Source organism: Cygnus atratus, chromosome 3 (genome assembly GCF_013377495.2).
Source record: "Cygnus atratus isolate AKBS03 ecotype Queensland, Australia chromosome 3, CAtr_DNAZoo_HiC_assembly, whole genome shotgun sequence".
Classification (NCBI taxonomy): Eukaryota; Metazoa; Chordata; class Aves; order Anseriformes; family Anatidae; genus Cygnus; species Cygnus atratus.
This window is the reverse complement of record NC_066364.1, coordinates 7,708,112-7,729,326: the sequence shown is the minus strand read 5'-3', so window position 1 is coordinate 7,729,326 and position 21,215 is coordinate 7,708,112. Positions and strand designations below refer to the sequence as shown.

Genomic DNA, 21,215 nt, shown 5'->3' with positions numbered 1-21,215 from the left:
TTTTAAAGGACTTTTTCCCAAAGAAGCTGAATGAATGCAGCGTTAAGGTCAAGCCTTTTGGCAATTTATTTTTCATTATTTGTATTATGAAAGAGATTTTTTTGCTCTTACATGCTTTATAAAACAGAAAAAAAAAAAGCCAGGTCTTTCTGCTAAAAGATGCAACGTTCTAAATAAATGACTTCTAACGTTACATTAAACCATTTTCGTGTATATCAAAGAAATACATCATCTATCTTGAAACTTCCTGAATGATGTTCTTTTTTTGCGTAGCTATTCCAGGTACCATATACTGCTCTCACCATGTTTCTCAGCACAGACCAGAAGGAGCGAGATTCTGCAACGGCATACCGTGAGTGTGATACGGGCTTTCACATGTGGATCGGGGCTGACTTTTATTTAAAATCATTCTCTAGCTATAGGAAGTTCCTAATGTTTTGTGTCCCTAGATTGGACTGCTACATGAGATTTTTAATATCTGATGAGAAGTATTTTGTCCTGTAGACGCTTCAATTTTTCTAGCTAAATGGGAGATATTAATGTTTTATTGTCTCAAATTGTCAAATTAGCTATAAACTCTTTTCAGTTTATTGCTAGCCAGGAGAAAAATAAAAATTACCCAAAGCCTGGATGCAGAATAATTATTTCATTTAAAGATGATTTTTAGGGGGAAGAACAAAGTGCTGATCTCATTTTACATTCCATTAAAAAGTTTGAAAGTAATTTTGAGCTTTTTTTTCTTTTAGTTTGGATTTTCTTTTTTTGTGTGTGTGTGCACATTCACACCAATTAAAATCTCTCTTTTTATTATGTCTGTGTCTTTTTAATCTAAGGTATTGCAGGTAGCTAGCAGAAAGATCTTGTTGTTATATAACTTAACACTCTGACTGTATTAGTTAAAAGAATGACAGCTTACAGACCATATCTCAGGCTCTTATCTCTTTGCTCTCCAAAACCAGACAAAGATTTTGCTTTGAAGCAAATTGTTAAAACCAAAAAGTGCAATGAAAATCTTTTCAAGAATTCCTGTATAGCTCATAAAATGCATGTAAGAACAGTTTCTTGCTTCCTTCTCTCGTCAGCTCTGTTCTCATGCCTTCTGTATTGTATAGCTGCTCTCTCATGTCCGCTAGCATTAAGCAAGGCAAAGAGAAAAGAGTGCTCAAATGTCACATGAAAGATTTTTCTATGTCTTAACTAGTCCTTCAGTGTCGCTTTAGAGTAGCTTATAATTTTTTTCTTGTTGTTTTTGCATCTGTTTTCACAGCAAGAACCCTTTTCTCTTCCCTTAGTTCTTCTAACCCTCAACATACTTGCTCGAGTATATAGAAAACAACCATAGAGGCACAATGATATGGCCAGAAGTGCTAAAATATCACACCAGAAATTCTAGATCTAATATCCCCTGAGCAACCCAGGCCCTTCTCAGCCACATGGATTGGTTGTAATTTGCATTATCATCAACTATGTCAAGAGAAAGCCTGGGCTAGCAGTCACAGAGCTAAACAGCAGGAGATTCCAGTTGTGTTATATTTTTTGGCAGTGACTGTATCTTGAGTCATCTGGCTTGAATTCTAACTAAATCCACATACCTAGTGTTTTCTGTTGTCTGGTTTTATGTCTTCAGAGGCTGTGATCCAAATAAATGTGCTTTCCTATCTGCTAGTCCAACAGGCATGTTGGACTATATAAGTTCACAGGCATGTGAAATTCTTGCTAATAAATGCTCTTGAGCTCCATGGGTAAGAGGTGTTGTACATTTATAGTGTCATTTTACCGTTCAGAAAAGTGTTTAACTTTATAGTATACAGCTGTTCTACTAATATAATTTAGGGTGGTGCAATTAACCACAATTTTGGCTTCTCAGATGTTAGTATTTTTGTCTATTTTGAAATAACATCTGTTTGGAGATGAGTTTTCTTATAATGGTGATGACTATGTGAGATTTCTTTGTTATTATTATTATTTTTAGCAAGACCTTACTTAAACACTCTTCTTTTACTTCTCTGTGTGTTTCATAGAGAATTCTCATTGACAGACTTTCTTGGATGCAGTTAGTTGTTCAGGCATTTCTTCAATTGCTCAGAGACAAACAGCAGTGTAATCTGGTGTGTTTTAAAAAACAAACGGTTGGGGGCAGAGGATCCACTCCCCTCTACTGGAGAGAAGCAGAAATGTTTATCATACATTTTCTCCTGCTCCTTACTGTAAATGCATGATAGAAATGCTGGATTCCAAAGTTGTTTTCACATAAATGCTACTTATATCTGGGCAAAATAGAACCTACTCCAAGGTACAATCCTTTTTCCAAGAGATCTGCTTTCTTTGCTACGGTGGAAAGTAACACGTTATCAATTCTGAGCACCCCAAAACTTTGAAATCTGCCTGATTCTCAGCTCCTGGCACTTCTCAGAAAATAAGAAGTTTCATAATAGTTGTGTTTCTGTTGCCTATAATAATGTTTCTGAGTTTTACTGTATGCAGGTGCTTGGTAAAATGCTGATGTGGTGTCTTACATAAAGGTTATAAAGCTGTAGGTGGTGTTTTGAATGAAAGGTGTGACTTAGGTATTACTTCTTTTGTGCTGGGCATTGAACAGTTTGGAAGCTCTGCAAGATGTATCAGAGACTGGATTGTGGCAAAACAATTCAGATCAGCTTGAGGTTAGGATTTCCACCATCAGCTGCTTTTGTTTGGGTGGATTAAACTGTATCATTGCTGGGAAGATTAGGCATGAAGTTTTGGAAAGAAACTTTTTTTTTTTTTTTAACCTCTTGGTTTAAATTTATGTAACACGAAGCCTCAGATCTTCCATTCAGAATCATTCTTGGTGTGGGAACATACTGGCGATGATGTACATGATCCAAGTCTCCTGTGTGCCTGTCTTGCCTTTTCGTTCCTTGATCTTCCATAGCTGCTTACAGCTTTTGTTACTGCCCTGTCTGAAGTGCAGTGGTTAACCCTTTTGGTAGAAGGAGCCCTAGTGCTTAGGTCAATGAGAAGAATATTCTCTCAGAAGCAGTGAGTCTTGGTCCTTGTTCCTAATCTGTTCATGTACTCAATCCTATGAATCTTTATGCAAAATGCTTAAATAGTACCTGGAGCTAGGACAGGAACTCAGTTTATCTCCCTGCATTGGGGATGCTGGGTATGGTCATCTTGCATGGAAATAGGAGCGGTAGGCTTGAAATCCCTCAGAATGAGAAGGGTCTAAATCCAAATTACTCAACAGTCACCGGCAGCGGGGTTGTAACAACTAACTGCTTTGATTTTGAGTGCATGGAGCATGATCTGGATACCTGTGGTTAGATATCTTTGCTTTCCGAAATGGAGACTAGCTGGTTTTTAGGTGCTCCCTTGTACTGATGGTGCTGGAGTGGAGCGTTAGTGATCTAAACCACACTCTGAGGCTGAGGTGCCTAGTTCTGCCTGACTGCAGCCTTAGGCAGTTAAGAACAGCATCTGCTGTTGTCAAGAGCTTTACAGCTGGATTAGTTCCAACATAAACCCAAGGTAAGCCCTGTTTCATTTTACAGTTGGAGGACCTAGAGGTCTGAGCAGATAAGTGGCTTCCAAAATATTTGACAAAGTTACTGTCAAACATGAAAAGTTTGATGTTATGGCTCCTAGTTGTGCTTTGGAAAAGTGGCATTCAGTATTTAATCTGTAATTCAGCTCTTGTCCTCAAGATGAAAAGTTTTCTTGTTATCCCTTTATGGCTCTTAATCCCAGTCATATTTATCATGCAGCATGCATAAAAGGGGCTCTTCCATGGAGGCAACTAAAAGCTGATCAGAAATCCAGTGGCAAAACTCTCTTTCCTCGAGACTGTTCTATTACTGACCTTCCAGTTCAGCTGTTCTTGGTGTTGCTTTTTCTGCTTAATCCATACAAAATAAAATTATATTGCTTCGATGAGGTTGTTCTTCAGTGGGATAAATGAGCAGGCTTGTGAACAGTGGAGGGATCAGGTTCTTATCCTCAATGCACGTTTGTGCTTCCTTCTCCAGGAATGACCATGGAAGTTCTTGGGACCTTGATTGGAGCTGCACTTCAGGGGCAAATTGTGGCCAGTGCTCATCTCTCTCATCACTGCACCATGAATCCCCCACTAAACACGACCAGCCCTACCGACTCCTGGCATGACAGTCCCAGCTTCCCTGAGCCCTCGGACTCCCTGTCCCATCAAGTAAGTGTCTGTGGGAGCACAGTAAAATCTCTTCGGGAGAGAATCACAGAATCATAGAATGGCTTGGCTTGGAAGGGACCTTAAAGATCATCTCATTCCAACCTCTCTGCCATGTGCAGGGACATCTTCCACTAGACCAGGTTGCTCAAAGCCCCATCCAGCCTGGACTTCGAGGGACATGTTCTTCCTGTAATATCACATCACCCAGCCAGATGAGCTTGAACATGACTTCCTTGAAACCAGCAATGCTGGAGCTGAGACAACTGCCTTCTTAACATCGAGGGTTCCTGTCTATTGTCTTTGCAACCACTTCTGAGTGTGGCAGAAGAATTATACTGAGGAGCTTTGCTGAAGATGCTGAACTATAAAGTATCTAGAAGGTGTATGGCCACACTTTGTTTTCACTAGGGGCTGATCTGCAGTTTAAAATAGAAGCTTAGTAAGAAAATAAAGGAGACTAGAGCAGAATCTCTCAGTTCAGCAGCATTGCTTCTCAAAGCAGGTATCAGGAGGGATCTTCTGCAAAAAATAATGGCTGTTACATGCAAGAAACTAAGTCCTACTTAGAATCTGTATTCTTGTGAAAGTATAAAGCACTGTTGAAAGTAAATGGTTGGGATCAGGCAGTAAGTAGGAACAGGGCTCAGTGGTTAACATGTGGCATGAACCTTGAGGTCCACACTTGTTTATTTCTTTTTCTAAAGCAGATTTTTCCTGTAATCCCACACAAGTAATTTAATCTGTTTATGCTTCAGTTCTCCATTTTTGGAGAAATAGAGGAAGTTTTATGTATAAGAGGTAATCCTAAAACCTGATCCAAATCTTTGTGACAGAGTTTGACCATCTTCATTGTTTCCAGTGGTCTTGAAACAGGCCCTGAATCAAGCAAATGCCTTAACTAGTATTTTTTCTGTCACTTGTGAAACCAGCAGTTTGTTGGTTCCATATTAGCACTTGCTAGAGTCAGTCTCACTTTTCATATCTTCATCCATTTCTGTCAGTGCATATACTCACTTATATATAAAATTCCCTATGAAGAAGGCTTCTTTGACCTCAGTCTAATTTCAATTGCACGGTGCAGATCAGGATGTACATATTTGTAGCCAGCGGTCTGCGTGTAAGGGTTGAATAGCTACTATTCCCACACTTCAGCAGCAGTAAAATCACAAGCTAAAGGCATGATTTCACATACCCTTTGAATTAGCATATCCTGGCACCAGCACAGGCAGTCCAGGAAGGTGACCGAGCCATGCATACCCCTATCCCAGGTGCTATTCTCTGCCTCTCTGCTACCTCATCTCTTTTGTTGGCACAGGCCTTTGTAAGTCTTCTCAGACAGCTGAGCTGGGAAACTGCCTGGGGAGAGCTGGGCTGATTCTCTAAGTGGCTGTGCCGTTTTGTAGCTGTTTAAAGTGTTTTTGAAGCTGCTCATTAGGTAACTTCTGGTGTATTTTTTAACAAGACACAGAACATTATCCTTTCTTCCTTTTTAGCTTCTAGTGGACAATGGATTGCTGTGGGAAATCACTGTGCTATTACAGCTCTGTGAATTGTGGAGAGGAGTAATTTGAAGAGTTGTGGTGCAAGCTGAATTTCATTGCACAGCAGATTCCTTTTCTGAATCTGCTTTATGTCATAATCACCAACTTCCACTTTCAAATCTCCTAATTGGCTGCCAAGGAAAAAATAGATGATTTTGATTTATTTTCTTTCTAACCACGTGCTTTCCTGTGCTTGTTGAGGTAGGAGGGAGATGAACGAAGAAGCTTTGCAATGAATTGCGTATCAAGCAGGTTTTTTACTTAAAAAAAATAATCAGATAAATAGCCTAAACTAGCCAGAGTTTTTTTAAATGGAAGTAACATTTTTTCATTAAACTAGCTACTAACACTGGAAAACAATGCAGAAGCTTTTAGACAAACAAACATGTTTCAGATCTGTTTCTTTTTCGTATCTGAAGAAGGGGAACTGTGACTGGAATCTTGTCTTCCTTTTTTTCCCCAACTGTATAGGTTGATTTAATTAAAGACATTACCTTCACTGATAAATCTGTTGTATGTTATATCCTTTTAACATTATTCCTACCGCTTTTACACTATCCTAAAGTACAGTTTTGCAAACTACCTTAATCAAAGGTTTAAAAAAATTTGGATATTTGCTTATTTCTTTTGTTTTCCTCATTTCACTTCTTTATTTACATGCAGGCATTTGTTTATTTTGGTAAGCTTTTCCTCTTTATTTACTTTAGTTACTTTTTTCCCTTCTCCCTCTGTTTTGTGTGTCATCTTCTGAGGTTTTGTAAGTGAGTAGTATCCCATGGTTGAGAATGGTCTGGATTATGGTGTCCAACTGTTTTCCATGGGCAAGGTTCTGTTCACTCCTTGTTCCCTCCTACCCTCTTTCCCAAAGAGCCCTCTGGCATAGTGTGAATGAACAGCTCTGGCAATAGTGAAGACCACAGTTTTTTGCCATTCACATGACCCGGCATCAATTTGGTTGCCTTATGGGAGCTTGCATAGCCATCAAGCCACTTGGGGGAGTGCTTTGCATCGCATGACAGCGTGTTTGCCTTTTGTTAGCATGGTGCACAACAGAATATGCACTCAACCAGATGATCAGCAGGAGATGTTGAATCTTGAATCTCAGTTGTATGAGTGATGGACATTCAGTTATAAGTTGAGGAAGGGCTATGAACCTGAAGTACCTCCATCAGCCTTAGTCTTAAAAAAAAATAAAGAAAAATATTTAGAAGAGGTTGAATCTTGATGGTTCCTCTTAGAACCGTTCAGGAGTATGACCCTGACCCCTTTCATCACAAAGATTGATTCCGAGTTGCTCAAGAGCACACCTTGTTTAAAGACAGAGCTTATGAATGACTGAGATTACTTTGCTGATTATTAAAGAAGTGAAGTGGAAGAAATGATTATTTTGCATCTAAGCTCTCCTGAAATTGTTTCCGTATAGAACTTCCATGTGAAACACACAGCTTAGGAGAGTGTATCTTGCCTACCGCAAATCAAGCATAGACATTGATATGATTTGTAGATGGGCTAACAAGTTTTGTGTAAGGTCAGAGAATCTTATTTGGCCCACCGTGAATATCCTTAATAGTTTGGGTGAATAAAGTTCAAATTGCACTTTAACTAAGACCTGTCAAAGAAAACATTTAATTCAATTGCTTCAAAAAAATTAACAAATTTAACTTTTTTTTTTTTAGTTTAACCCTTCTGTCTTGGCAAGACTGCCATAGAGGCTGAAATTATACCTCGTTTAAGTGAATTCAGGTATCTACACTTCTGCAGTCTGTACAAGCCATAACTAGTAGTACGAATGTACTCTGTGACTAAGTTTATAATTCTGTATCCAAAATATTTTTATCCCAAATAAAGGAGTACAGGACTATTCTTTATTTTACCACGTCCCTTTCTGAAATGTAAGTATCTTAATAAAAGTTGTCAACTTGAAGATTGTCTAAATGAACACTTGAAGATCATCAGTTGAACTACTTAAGTGGTGCATCTGTCTACCTTTGCATCTACACTAAGTGACTTTATATTTGGGAGTACATTCTTGTAATTGCATGCCCATTTACCACTTCATTTCCAGATTTATAATCCTGTCATTTGCAACATCTAACTGATCATTCAGAATTCAATTTTCCTATCAAGTAATCATTGTGTCACAAAGCTGTATAACCTGCACTTACTTTATCTTTCATAACACAGTAAAAAAAAATAACAGAACGCTAAAGCAAAATAAAATTTTAAAGCTTTATTCAAGAGTCGCAGTAATCAAAGTTAGAAGCAGTAAATATGATTTGATTGTGTGGGAGGTATCCTTGGAGGGTTTGTTCATCTGGCTAATAGAAAGCAAAGATTTCTGAATTTGTTGAACATTTCATTAGCTAACTGGGAAAACAACCATGCAAGCTACCATATTCTCAAAATATCAGTATGAAAGAATGTTTTCTAAAATTAATTAAAGCCTAAAGTAAGATTTTAATACTGTTACGTATAAATGCAGCAACTGTAGTAGTTACGTTTGCATCAGCACTGAATCCTTTTCTACCCAGAATGAAGATAGAGGTTGGAGTCTGTGTAGCTAGATTGACTGGATTTGAAAAAAAATCAGAATCGTTCTATGGATGCTGCATGTTTTTGACAGATGACTTTGTATGTCTACAGCTAGTCTCAACATAAGCAAATTTTTGAAATGTTCTGGTTGCCAACACAGTAGCCCTTTTGTTAACAGCTTCTTTTTTCCCCCCAAGAAATATGTACCCATGTGTCCTGGATTTATCTTTAAGTAGGTGTTGTTTATAAATGAATTGCAGAAGTGAACATTTTTCAGAGGGGTAAAAGACAGACAGTTGGTTCTGTTTAGATGGGCATTTCTTCATTTGCAGATGACTCACCAGAAAGAGACGGAAATTTTCATATGACTTGTCATTCTCCTGTCACGATTTCAAATATATCTTTTTTCTCTTCAAAGGCAAAAGTTTATATGATTGCAGCAGGGGTTATAGGAGGTGTGTATCTTCTGGGAATTATCATTCTTTTTCTTGGAGTAAAGGAAAAAGATGGTAAGATATATCTAAATATGCCTAAATTTATTAATAATTATTTAATGATTGTCTCTGGAAAATATTGTTATTTTATCTATTCTATTCCTCTTAGATCCTTATGCCTTGAATTCAGACAGAGCAATTCCTTTTTGCAAGGGGCTTGGGCTCACCATGAAGCATGGTCCATATGTGAAGCTTACAGCTTCATTTCTTCTCATCTCAACAGCAGTTCAGGTAACTTCAGACTGTGGCTGTGTGTTGGCCTCTTTCCAGTCCCACCATGGAAGAGTCTGAGGCAGCTCAAATGCAAATAACCTTTGGCTTGTGACTGGAGGTGGTGATCAAGGGGGTGGTGCCTTCCTCTACAAATCAGTAGGGTCTTTTTTGGTGCCTGGGGTCCTGTGCAGCTGGAGACGGTTCATTCAAGTGAGATGGAAAACCATAGACCTGACCATTTAAAGATGGTATTTTTTTTTTTCATAAAAGGTAAGGAACTAGTCCCAGTGACCCAGATTGGCTATTATATGCTATCCGTCTACAGTCTCCTGTGGTGTTAGTTGCTTAGAGAATGTTTTTGCTCTTCTCTCTGTTCTTCCCTATAGTGTGTGCTGCTTTAAACCACGGCCCTTTTCCTTTGCATAGATGACTGTTCTCAGACAGTGGCTGAACCGGTTCTGATGGAGTATTCTGTGATGGAAGGCATTAGGTCAGAGTACGAAGATGTTCAGAGGCAGGTGGTGTTAGCTATTTCAGAGCTAGACAGAGCTAATTTTCAAATCAGGACCTGCAGTTGAATGGGGCTCTCACAAAATGATGTGATATGTCCTCCCATAAAGAGAAGCTATAGAAAAAGCTTAAAGCCACTCAGTAAGCAATCTTACTTTCCATAGTCCGGGAGTCTTTTAAAGCTTGATTTGTAAGCTATGTTCAACTCAATAAATACATGGTTTTGATGTGAATCTGTTGGTACGTTCATACCAGTTGAATTGGCTTTATTTTGAAAATATCCATGTTTTTGTCAACAGACTCTTAGTCACATGAGCCACGGATCACAGTGAATATTAGGACAGAGGACAAGAACTGGGCATGTGAGAGACCAGTGCTGTGTTCACCAGTAGTCATGGTGAATTAGAAAGTTTCTTGGAAAGACTGCTTGAAAGCCTGGTTGCCAGAGAAGCACTAAAGTTTCCTGTTGGTGTGGATTTGGGCAGTTAGTAAGGCTGTCATTTACCGCTTCTGCCAGTCCTTTCTGGATGGCCTAAGCATGAGAAACGAGGAGAAGCATTTTTGCAATCTATCAGTTGCAGGCACCAAGAGCAACAGCAGAGACAGGGAGAAGAATGATGAGAGTCCCTTGTGGTCCAGATCCTTCCAGCATCCATTTAGTCAGTAAGAGTACAACACAAATCTGGTTGCTTATAGCTAACTACTTGCTGACAACACCCAAAGAGGAAAAGATCTTCTGTCACCCGATATCTCTTTATTTTTCTTTTTGTACAGACTAAAGGGAAGGTGTAAGGGGAGGCAGAAGCTGGAATTTGCATTGCTCCAGTTCAGCCAGCATGTGCAACCCTTGCTATTATTAATTCTGGGGGTGGGGAACACTGACTTAGGGTGTTCCCCCGTGAACAGATTACTGATGAGCAAAAGAGTGGGCAGGTAAAGATGCATTGGCCATAATCCTGGGGTGTGATATTCTACATATGAAACGAAGGCAGAGGAAACTGGGCCACAAGCTAGGGAAGGGTTTGGTGCAATGGAGAAGGGATGTAACTTTTGGCCTAATTTATATGCAGATGATTAGCTGCTGATAATCTACAAGCACACAGAGAAGCAAGAGTTGATCATGCTGCTGTGGCACAAGTATCAAATCCTCCTCTGTCATTCCACTTCTACAGAACTGCCCAAGCTGTGCCCGAACCATATTTTGGTGTTTAGAACCCCATGAGTTCTGCAAAAGCATGGTTGCTGCAGCTTCATCTGCCATTATAATGTAATGTTGCCAGATCCTCCCATCCAGCGAGCACTAGAACTTAGCAAATTCTCTAACCTAAAGCTATGCTCATTAGACAAGGTTGCATACAGAACTTGCAGTTAGCTGCTTTAATACAAGAAGTTGGCATGTGAGTAATTCCAGCTAAAGGGTAACTTGTTAGGGAATCAGAGCTTCTGGTGAAAGATTTATCGCATGGCTATGGAAAAGGAAGGGCAATTTCTTGCAGTAGTCTGCAGCTGTGACTGTGACCATGACACAAGGCAATTGCAACATAGGGAATAGAGTCTTTAGGCAGAATGCTCTCATAAGGCAGTTCCTGTTTTGGTCTTTTTTTTTTCCCTGTTAGGAGCATGGTTTTCCTCTTGCTTGTCCTGATATTTCTGGCATGTTACTCCAGATAGCAGGAGAGTTACTGTTTCTTTACGTTACTGCAAATGAGGAAAAACAAGGCTCCCAAACCCTACATTGAAGAAATCAGTCTCTAAATATGTTTCGCTAGTATGGAGTGTGATGCTTTTTTTTTTGTCTTTTTTCCTTTTCCTTCCTTTGGTGGTCACCAAATATCTTCAATTCAACAGCTGGAGCAGAGCAACTTTGTCCTGTTCTGTACTCATGCAGCCGATCTTCGCAATCACTTCCAGTATTTGGTGGTGACCATCTTGGTGAGTTGTACCTCTCTCCTGTATTTTTATTTGCTAGCTCAATCTCACTGTTTTTTAGTTCAAAATAACAAAAGACAAGAAGAGTTTTGTGTCTAGATAGAGCTGTTAAAGTGCTATACCATCGTTTGCATTGTGCGTTTGGAATAAAGCTGACACTTCCTACTGTAATTTTTAAGCTTTTAATTCATTCCTTGTTGATTTTATCTGCGAGTCACTTTCTGCTCCTACGAAAAGCAAAAGAGGCAGCCAGGAAGGAGGTCTGGAATTTTAGCTCCTTTTTCCCCTTCCCCAGTCTGATAAGCAGAAAATTAAACAGCCTTAGTTTGTGCATTCATACGCATGAGCATTCTGGGCCAGGTAGCTCGCAAGGATAAATATTTAAACTATCTAGGGACATGAAGATTCTTCTTTAGAGCAGTTGGCAGAGTGATAAAAAGATCTTTTTACAGAACCCTTTTTCTTGACATGCAGAGGTAGAATTCTGCTCTGTTTAGGTGATACCTATAACTCAGTTACACACTGCTGCTGTAGTGTATGGTTTACTTTACAATTACAAGTAGTATTAGTAGAAAACTGCAGTCTTCATCCTTCTGACCAAAGTCTTTTTAGTGCAAGTCAACAGTTTATTGTTGCATAGTTACTGGGATGTCTTTCTACTGCATATTTTTAATGTTTTGTAGAGACATGTCTACCACATAGAACACTGCAACAGCCATTTTCAGGGAATTTCATGATTTCTGACCAAATTGGCACAGAGATTTTGTGGAACCATTTTAGGGGAACTTCATTTCCACTTCTTGGTTCCAACCTCCAACCCTTTGTATCCTTTTTGATTCTTCCTTTCCCACATTATAAGACAGATCTTTTCCAGTAATAAAACCAAAATGCTGGAGAGCAATAGCTAACTGTTGGGTATCTTAAGGCTCTGCAAGTAATGGATACCAAGAAGAGGAAGCAAAGTCAGTGAAAAGTGTAATATAGTTATAACAGTGAGTTGACATTTGAATTTAGATCAGTTGTAAGACTGTTGTTAGTAGAAATATTTTAGTGCATTAGTACTATATTGCCTGTAGTTGTTAATTGCTGTCAGGTGAGTATTATAATATATGGTATGATAATGTTGATTATAAGTGGCTATTTCCCTTAGAGGTTGTTCTTGAGAATAAACATGTAGGGTGGGATATGTACGTTAAGTATACTTTAAGATAAGTTTATCTTCTGCTTCAGTTTTCTTCCTGCACAGCGGGGTAGGGCTTAATCAAATTATCATGTCTCAGTTTCAGACCATGAGGCAAAAGGCATTGGCACAAAGTTTGACTATTTGCAATAAGCTTGGACTCTAATGACTGTATAGCTTTAACTGATGTGGCTTACAGTAGGAAAAGGAAAGTTTTTGTCCGCTGATATTTGATTACGGAAAAGCCTCATAGTTTTCATTTGTAACATAATAGTGAATCGGACAAATCCCTTGGAGAGGGATGAGGAGAAACAGTAATCTCCATGTTCATTTGCCTTTCAGACCCTCATGCACTAGACAGAAAGGTATTTGTGAACTCTACAGCCTGTGTACGAAGACAGTGGTAGTAAGCACAGCACAGATTTGTTTTTTTGTTAATTGTAGGTATCAGCAGCTGTGAGCATTCCCTTCTGGCAGAAGTTTCTGCAGCGATTTGGCAAGAAGTGTGCAGCATGTGGGATTTCGGTAAGCAAATCCTTAGAGAAAAGAAATCTGCTTGTGCTCACTTACTGTGACAATTGGAGCCACTTCAAGAACTATTTCAAGTGCTTATAACCTCAAGCTACAAGAAACTTGCTCAGTTTTAGAGTTTGTTTTAAAATTGTTACACCAAATTTCAGACAGATTCCAAGCTTTCAAGAGAAACTTTTGAGAAATGGGTTGATGCTGAAGGGATATCTCAGCCTTTTTTTGCTGTTGTTAAGAATTTGCACAAGGTTTGCATTACACCACTCTCAGAAGTGAGCCCGAATGATGTTTTATAAATTCAGACCTATGTTGTCTCAGGTTGACAAGTTATCTGTTTTACAAGACTAGTTTTGTTTTTATGTATGATGCTAAGCTGACTGCATTTTTAATTCAGTCACAGAGGAGGAAACAGAAGTCTGTTCCACATCCTCCTCTAGAAACCTAAGCAGAGAAGGGTGCCCACATCCCTTGAATGGAGAGGGACAGTTATTAGTGAAGTAAAAGAAATTACCTGACCTCCCTGAGAAAAGAAGCCTAGTTTAACTTTGACACAGCTCTACAAAGCCAGCTCAGGGAGTCTGCCCTTGTCTCTGATGGATTATTTCAAGTCCCTGACGTAGTGCAGACAGCAGCAATTTTATGTCATCATCCTCAGTGAATCATTGTATAGGCCTGTTCCTCCCCATTTTCCCCTGTTTACCTTCAATTACTTGTGAAAGAGGAAAGAAGGAAATTGTCTGCCTTGTGTACAACAAAGCATGAGGACTTGGAAAATCCAGGCTGAAGTTCTATGTCAAAGTCTGAACAAAGCTGAAAAGTTCAGATCTGGAGACAATTGTTGAATATAATTGAATAGTTATCATTCCTTGCAATTACAATCTGTGTGTTGGAATGATTTCCAAAGAATCAGAAGTAACTTTAAAACCCATATTCCAAATATGCTGGACTGTTATGTGTTTTGAAGCAGACATGTGGAATCTAAGTCCTGTCCTCATTTCTTTTTACCACTGGAGCAAAGAGAATTGCCAAAAGCAGTATTGGACCGTTGACCGGACCAGGAAATGCAGATTTCCTCCTTAGGAAATCTCTTACTCTACCTATTTGGCTATGCTTTCTTCAACCAGCTTGGCTCTCTAAATTCAGTTTAACATGACTGGAGAGCCTGTCAGCACTTCTGTAAACACAGTTTAGCTTAATTGTACAGTTGAGTTGCTTGACTACATTATGGTCTAAGCAGGAGTTGGAGTGAAAAAAGCCACCTCTCTATTTCACCTTGTAGACATTTCCCAAGGGACTGTGAATGCTTCCTGTGTGCTCACTGTCTGATTTTCTGTCTGGCAATGTATCACAGGGGCTTCCCGTACTACCACCTTGTGTGATCTGTACAACTAACTTGTTGTCTCTCACTGTGAAACAAACCACATCATCCAAAGGCTGTGATGTTTGTCACTCAGGTATGTTCATCTGGAAGGGAAGAAGGCAGGAGAAAAAAAGTTCTTCTCTAAAATTCTGCTCAGCTTTCAGGGTGAAGAGGTAATTTGAAATTAAGTTTTCTGGAGAAAAATAAATAAAATAAATAGAACTGCTCCAGATTCACTTTCTTGTAAAAGCATTTCTATGTTGAGGAGACCTCGCTATGTGTAGAGAGCAGGGTAGGTTGATAGGTTACAAGAATCCTGACTTCCTTCCACTGGTATTACTCCCTTTCTATTCATTTCGCCCAAGAGATGATCAATCATCTATGTGCTGACTAAGTATCTACACTGACTGGAAGTTCAAAGCCTAGACTCCCTGGAAATATAGCATCATACCCAAGCAGGATCCTTCCCATGGTCAGCTTGATGCACAGGCTAGAAATTATGCCCTGCAGTTTACTTGCTTCTGCTTCCATAGGCTTTGTTACACTTAGATTATCTGCTCTGTCCTCATGGGACAGACATTGAGCTTACAATCTGTAAGTCTCTCAGTGACTGGAGGTGGAATTGTCATTAGAAATTTTAAGTGTGGCAACTATTGATTCGTATTTTTGGCGAGATGTCTAAGAAATGGAACCTCTCTCTTGTGTTTAAGTATTAAAGGTTCTTGGAGACAGCGTGGATGTTTGTGCACGTGTGTGTGTTTGCCCCTTATTCTAAGGCCTAAATTTGCTAAAGAAGAAAACTCACAACCTTGGCTTCCATCTTAGCCAACATTAGCTTTTCAAAGAATCATAGAATATCCTGAGTTGGAAAGGACCCACAAGGATCATGGAGTCCAACTCCTGGCTCCACACAGAACTTCCTAAAAATCTGACCCTATGTCTGAGAGCATTGTCCAAACACTTCTTGAACTCTGGCAGGCTCCATGCCCTGACCACTGCCCTGGGGAGCCTGTCCCAGTGCCCGACCACCTCTGGGTGCAGAACCTTTCCCTCACACCCAGCCTGACCCTCCCCTGTCCCAGCTCCATGCCGTTCCCTCGGGTCCTGTCGCTGTCCCCAGAGAGCAGAGCTCAGCGCCTGCCCCTCCGCTCCCCTCGTGAGGGAGCTGCAGGCCGCCATGAGGCCTCCCCTCGGCCTGCTCTGCTCTGGGCTGAACAAAACAAGGGACCTCAGCCGCTCCTCGTACATCTTGCCCTCCAGACCTCTTACTGTCAACCAAAACTTCCAGATCCCTTTCTGTGGGCCTACTCTTGAGTTTCTTGTCCCCCAGTCTCTATGGGGGTAATCCAGGATTACTCCATTCCAGGTGCAGAATCTGGCACTTGGTCTTGTCAAACTTCACACAACTGGTGAATGCCCAGCCCTCTAGCCTCGTAAGATCTCTCTGCAAGGCTTCTTCACCCTCAAGGGAGTCAACAGCTCCTCCCAGTGTAGTTTCATCTGCAAACTTACTTGGCATGCATTTGAGTCCTGTGTACAGATCATTTATGAAAACATTGAAGAGAACAGCCATCAAAGTGGAGCCCTGGGGAACTCTGCTAGTGACTGGCTGCTAGCCTGATGTAACCCCATTTACTATAAACTTTTGAGCCCAACCCAGCAGCCGATTGTTCACTCATCATATTGTGTGTTTGTCTAGCTGTATGCTGGACATTTTGTCCAGAGAGGTACTGTGAGGAACAGTATCAAAAGCTTTGCTAAAGTCCAAAACAATCACATCAACTGGCTTCCTTTGGTCAACTAGACGGGTAACTTTGCCATAAGAGAAAATTAAGTTAATTAAGCAGGACTTTCCCGTTGTGGACTTCTGTTGGCAATGACAATGATGACATTGCCTTTCAGGTGTTTTTCAATAACTCCCAGAAAAATCTTCTTCATAATTTTACCAGGCATTGAAATGAGACTGACAGGCCTGTAATTACCAGGGCCTTCTTTCTTGAAAACTGGGACAACATTTGCCAGCTTCCAGTCACCTGGGACCTCTCCAGATTCCCAAGACAGTTGAAAAATAAATGAGCCTGATTTTATTCCTTTCTCCCTTCAAATCCAGTTTAAAGCTCTTTCAGTCAGCCCTGCTAACTCTTGAGCAAAAATCTTTTTCCCCTTTTGAGAGAAGTGCACCAGCAGGCTTGATGTTGTCCAGACCAACCCATGATCCAAAAAAAAAAAGAAGAAAAAAACAGCCAAAATTCTGCTAGTGACCTTGCAGTGAGATCTTGCTAGGTTAGAGGGCTGGGCATTCACCAATATCATTCCCTGCAGCTGGCAGGATACAGGGAAACAGTACCTGTGCTCCTGATCCCTTAAATAGTAGTCCCAAAGCCCTGAAGTCTCTTTTGATTGCCCTTGGGGTTTCTCATTACAACTACGTCACTGCCTAGATGAAGAAGTAATAATGAATAATAATCTGAGGTCCATACCAGGCTAGGAAGTTTTCTCCTAACATCTTTAACCAGGGCTCCAGAGAGGCAGCAAACTTCCTTAAGAGGGGGTCTCACTGGCATTTTGGGCCTTCTGTACTCATGTGGGTTTAGGAGAACTTAGTAAAAAATAAAAAAAAATCCCCAAATTTCCCCAATCTGTTCATCTCACCACCCATACCCCACTGTCTGATTGCCATCTCTCAGCACTGCTCAGCAGGGAGGCATGCCCTTGTGTGGATCCTGGCTGTGCAGCCCTTTTGCCACTTTCTCTTGCTGCTCACATTCTAGCTGCACATTTTCCTGATCTGCCCTTCCTAATGAGCTGCTGCACAGGTCAGCAACACCTTTCCCATCCCAGAAGGTTCCTCTTCCATAATGTTGCCAGTGAATGGAAGAAATACACATGACAACTGTGGGATATTGTCTATGACTTGCAGTGCAGCAGCCCCGTGACAAGGGAGCAGGGTGCCAATAGCAGAGCTTTTTTGCTTTACAAGTAGGAAGGAGTGAGACTCATTAGCTGATTATTGCAGCAGGAACACTGCCCCCATGATTGCACTACCATTGCAGGAGTGAAACTCTAGGGCATTGCAGTCTGGTCTTGTGGGTCGTGCTTGTCTTTCGGTAGAAAATTACAATTACAATGATTATTATTATCGATCTAGAATTTTGTTTAAGTGCTTTGGTTTCTGAGTGGGGGCCCCATGTGGAGCATAAGCCTGTCATAAAATTGCTTATAAGCAACATAAAAACTTGTATTGCTGGAGTGCTCTCTTGTGGTGAAATAATGATTTTGCCACAACACCAGGCTAATGCAAGGATTATCTGTCTGTGCTGGGAACTTGCAGTCAGGAAGGGTTATTTTCTGCCTCCTTAGGTTAGGAGAAAATGCTTTAGATGGGAAATGCATTTAAAATATAAACATAACAGATTAGACTCCAGGACTCCCAGAATCACTTATCATACTGAACTGTAAATAGCAGTGCTTAGGGGAATCACTCTCTGTGAAAGATCTTCTCATACCCTCAGCTCCCCAGCTGCGACTATAGAGGATTGAAACACTTAATGTTAAACTAATCCCCCATCATTAAAAAGCCCTGTAGATAAGCCTCTGGTTCTGGATTCTATGTGTGCCGTGCCCATGGTTCACAGGCGTGGGAGATGGAGCATGTGATGGATATGGGACAGCTGGGCTGTGTGCGTTCAATCAGCATTTAAAATACTGGATTTTCAAGCCTGTAAGCCCGTTGCCTCAAGTGGAAGTGGAAGAAATCTGGTGGTTTTAAGTACTGCTAGAAAACAAATCCTGAGCAGCCCAAATTAGTTTAGTTTCGAGGGTAGTCTTAGTGACTTGTGCAACGTCGTGAGTGTGTCTGGCTGTGTGGAGTGAAGTAAACCCCACTGCCTTCCTGGCTTTAGTTACTGCCAAGTACCTAGACTGCTTTCAAGTAGTCACTGGATATGAAGGCATAAGCAAACTCGTTTTCAGTCAAGACTTAATTTGATCTCTGAAATAGGTTATTTGCAGGCTAAATTGACCACTGAACCGCTGTCCTTCCCCTTGAAACACAGTGTAATGACGTGAGTTGTAACTGGCATTTGGTCATCTCTATTACTAAATTGTCAGGAAAATGCCAGCACAAACAGATTAGCAATTGCCCAAGAAGTACCTGGGCGCAGTTTGGGAACTAGATCATTTAAGGGACTTTTCACAAAAATCGTTTCTATGATGTCATTGTTTTGGCTGGGACAGAATTAATTTTCCTTGTAGAGGCTCACACAATGCTGTGCTTTGGATTTGTGATGAAAATAGTGGCAATAACACATCGACGATTTAGTTGTTGCAGAGCAGTGCTTGCACACAGCCAAGGACCTTTCAGCTCCTTGTGCTGCCCTGCCAGCAGTAAGGCTGGGGGTGCACCAGGAGCTGGGAGGGGACACAGCCAGGACAGCTGGCCCAAACTGGCCAAAGGGATGTCCCACACCATGTGGTGTCATGCTTAGCAATAAAAGCTGGGAGAAAGAAGGAGGAAGGGAGATTTTTGGAGTGATGGTGTTTGTCTTCCCGAGAAAATGTTACATGTGGTGAGCCCTGCTCTCCTGGAAGTGGCTGAGCACCTGCCTGCTGATGGGAAGTAGTGAATTCCTTGTTTTGCTTTGCTTGCACACAGCTTTTGCTTTACCTAGGGAATGCCTTTATCTCAGCCCATCAGCTCTCACAGGCATCTTTCTGATTCTCTCCCCCACCCCACCTGGGAAGAGCGAGTGAGCAGCTGCATGGAGCTCAGCTGCCTGCTGGGGCTAAACCACAACATATGGGCACCCTTCTTTCAGTGACTAGGAGAGCTTAGTAGTTTGAATATGGCCAGCGTCTGCCAGTTGGCTTCATGACTGATAAATAGGCTCTTGGGACTGCTTAATTTACTGGTGCAGTTATAGCCCTAATAATGCTAGCAGAGAAGGCAGTAACATTGCTGCTCCTATTTTTCTCTGGTTCTCATGGGCAGGTAAATCCAGGTTGGCTCAGAGCTCTTTAGAAATGTCATTTCACCAAACTACTCAAGCATTAGGCTTTGGTGTGTGTGAACCGTCATTTCACAGCACAATTTTACACTTTGAAAGGAACAGTTCATATATCATTAAATAGTGCTTACTGTAAGTTATATGTACTGTTTTTCTTCTTCCTCAGTGGATGATTCCTTTTGCAGTCATGCTAGTGACCATTCCAAACCTGATCCTGGCTTACTTCGTGGCCTTTGTCTCTGGTCTGAGCATTGCAGCATCTCTGCTGTTGCCGTGGTAGGAGAATTTTGCATTTGAGGTGGGGAAGGGGTATATGTCTATGTATAAGTGGGTACCACATGTAATTTGCCTCTGAAAGAGATAGAATTTCATAGAATGATAGATGGAATCATAGAATGGTTTGGGTTGGAAGGGACCTTAAAGATCATCCAGTTCCAACCTGCTGCCATGGGCAGGGACACCTCCCACTAGATCAGGTTGCCCAGGGCCTCATCTAACCTGGCCTTGAACACTTCCAGGGATGGGGCATCCACAGCCTCTCTGGGCAACCTCTTCCAGTGCCTCACCACCCTCTGAGTGAAGAATTTCCTCCTAACATCTAATCTAAATTGCCCCTCTTTTAGTTTAAAACCATTCCTCCTATATCCTATATTCGTATTATTATCTGCCCAAGTGAAAAGTTGCTTTCCATCTTTTTTATAAGCCTCCTTTGAGAATTGAAAAGCTGCCTTGGTCTCCCTGGAGCCTTCTCTTCTCCAGGCTGAACGTTTCCAGCTCTCTCAGCCTTTCTTCATAGGAGAGGTGCTCCAGCCCTCTGATCATCCTCCTGCCCATCCTCTGGACCCTCTTTAACAGATCCACATCTTTCTTGTGCTGGGGGCCCCAGACCTCGATGCAGTGGGGGCTTCACAAGGGCAGAGTAGAGGAGGACAAAAGGTTAGAGTGTAGCAGAGAAAATATAAATCAAGTTATGAAAACCTTTTGAGTAGTTCTGTGTTATGGATTAAATACCACAAGAATGTGGGTAAAAGAAACTGAGATTGCAAGGTCCTTGGCTCTTGAGGACTGGAAATACATGGGAAAAAATTACTCAAGATTGAGCAGGATGGGAAATGTCCTTTCCAGAGGGAACAATTATTGTTCAGGTCAAATTGACCAGAAGGCATGACTGTTGCTGAGAGCTGTTTTGTATTACTCATTTGGACAGTTCCCTGAAAACGCTGCGACTCCAAGAGATCATGGAAACAGAGTATGAGATAAGCTGTCAGACTATACACGCGTTTCTGCACAGGGGGTCAGAAGCCTTTTTTCCAACAGCAAATCATGACATATATTGGGAAAAAAAAAGTCAACTCACAGTTGCCTTTTGTACAGCTTTCATTCAGATTCCCATCACCACATACAGTCTCTTTGAAGTAGAGAGAGAATGGGCCCCAGTGCTTTCAGAAAATTTTATTAGCTTGTCAAGAGTTATTTGAGAATAAAACCATTCAGAGATTGAGTCCCTTGAAATGTTGAGGTGTTGTGGTGTTGTTTTTTTTTGATATCACAACTTCTGCTGGACTGACAGTCAATCTAAGAAATTCTGTCACCTCCCTGGAAGTGTTTGATAATTTTTCTACTGTTTGTCTACATGTTAATATGTGGCTGTGCATTTCTTACAAAGATTTTTGCCCTCCTGTCCAGCAGTAGGACTTTTTGAAGTGGATTCTCTTGTCTGTATAACTAATTAC

At 41.0% G+C, this 21,215-nt stretch overlaps 1 protein-coding gene across 1 annotated transcript in view; it reads left to right on the top strand.

The window, feature by feature from the left end:
- The window catches only part of MFSD2B (MFSD2 lysolipid transporter B, sphingolipid), a 38,515-nt gene that overhangs the window by 13,690 nt on the left and 3,610 nt on the right, over positions 1–21,215 (top strand). The window contains exons 5-11 of the mRNA XM_035560168.2: positions 274–352; positions 4,011–4,189; positions 8,681–8,771; positions 8,866–8,987; positions 11,328–11,411; positions 13,033–13,113; positions 19,649–19,758. Of these exons, the coding sequence (XP_035416061.2) occupies positions 274–352; positions 4,011–4,189; positions 8,681–8,771; positions 8,866–8,987; positions 11,328–11,411; positions 13,033–13,113; positions 19,649–19,758 (746 nt within the window). The remainder of the gene's footprint in view (positions 1–273; positions 353–4,010; positions 4,190–8,680; positions 8,772–8,865; positions 8,988–11,327; positions 11,412–13,032; positions 13,114–19,648; positions 19,759–21,215) is intronic.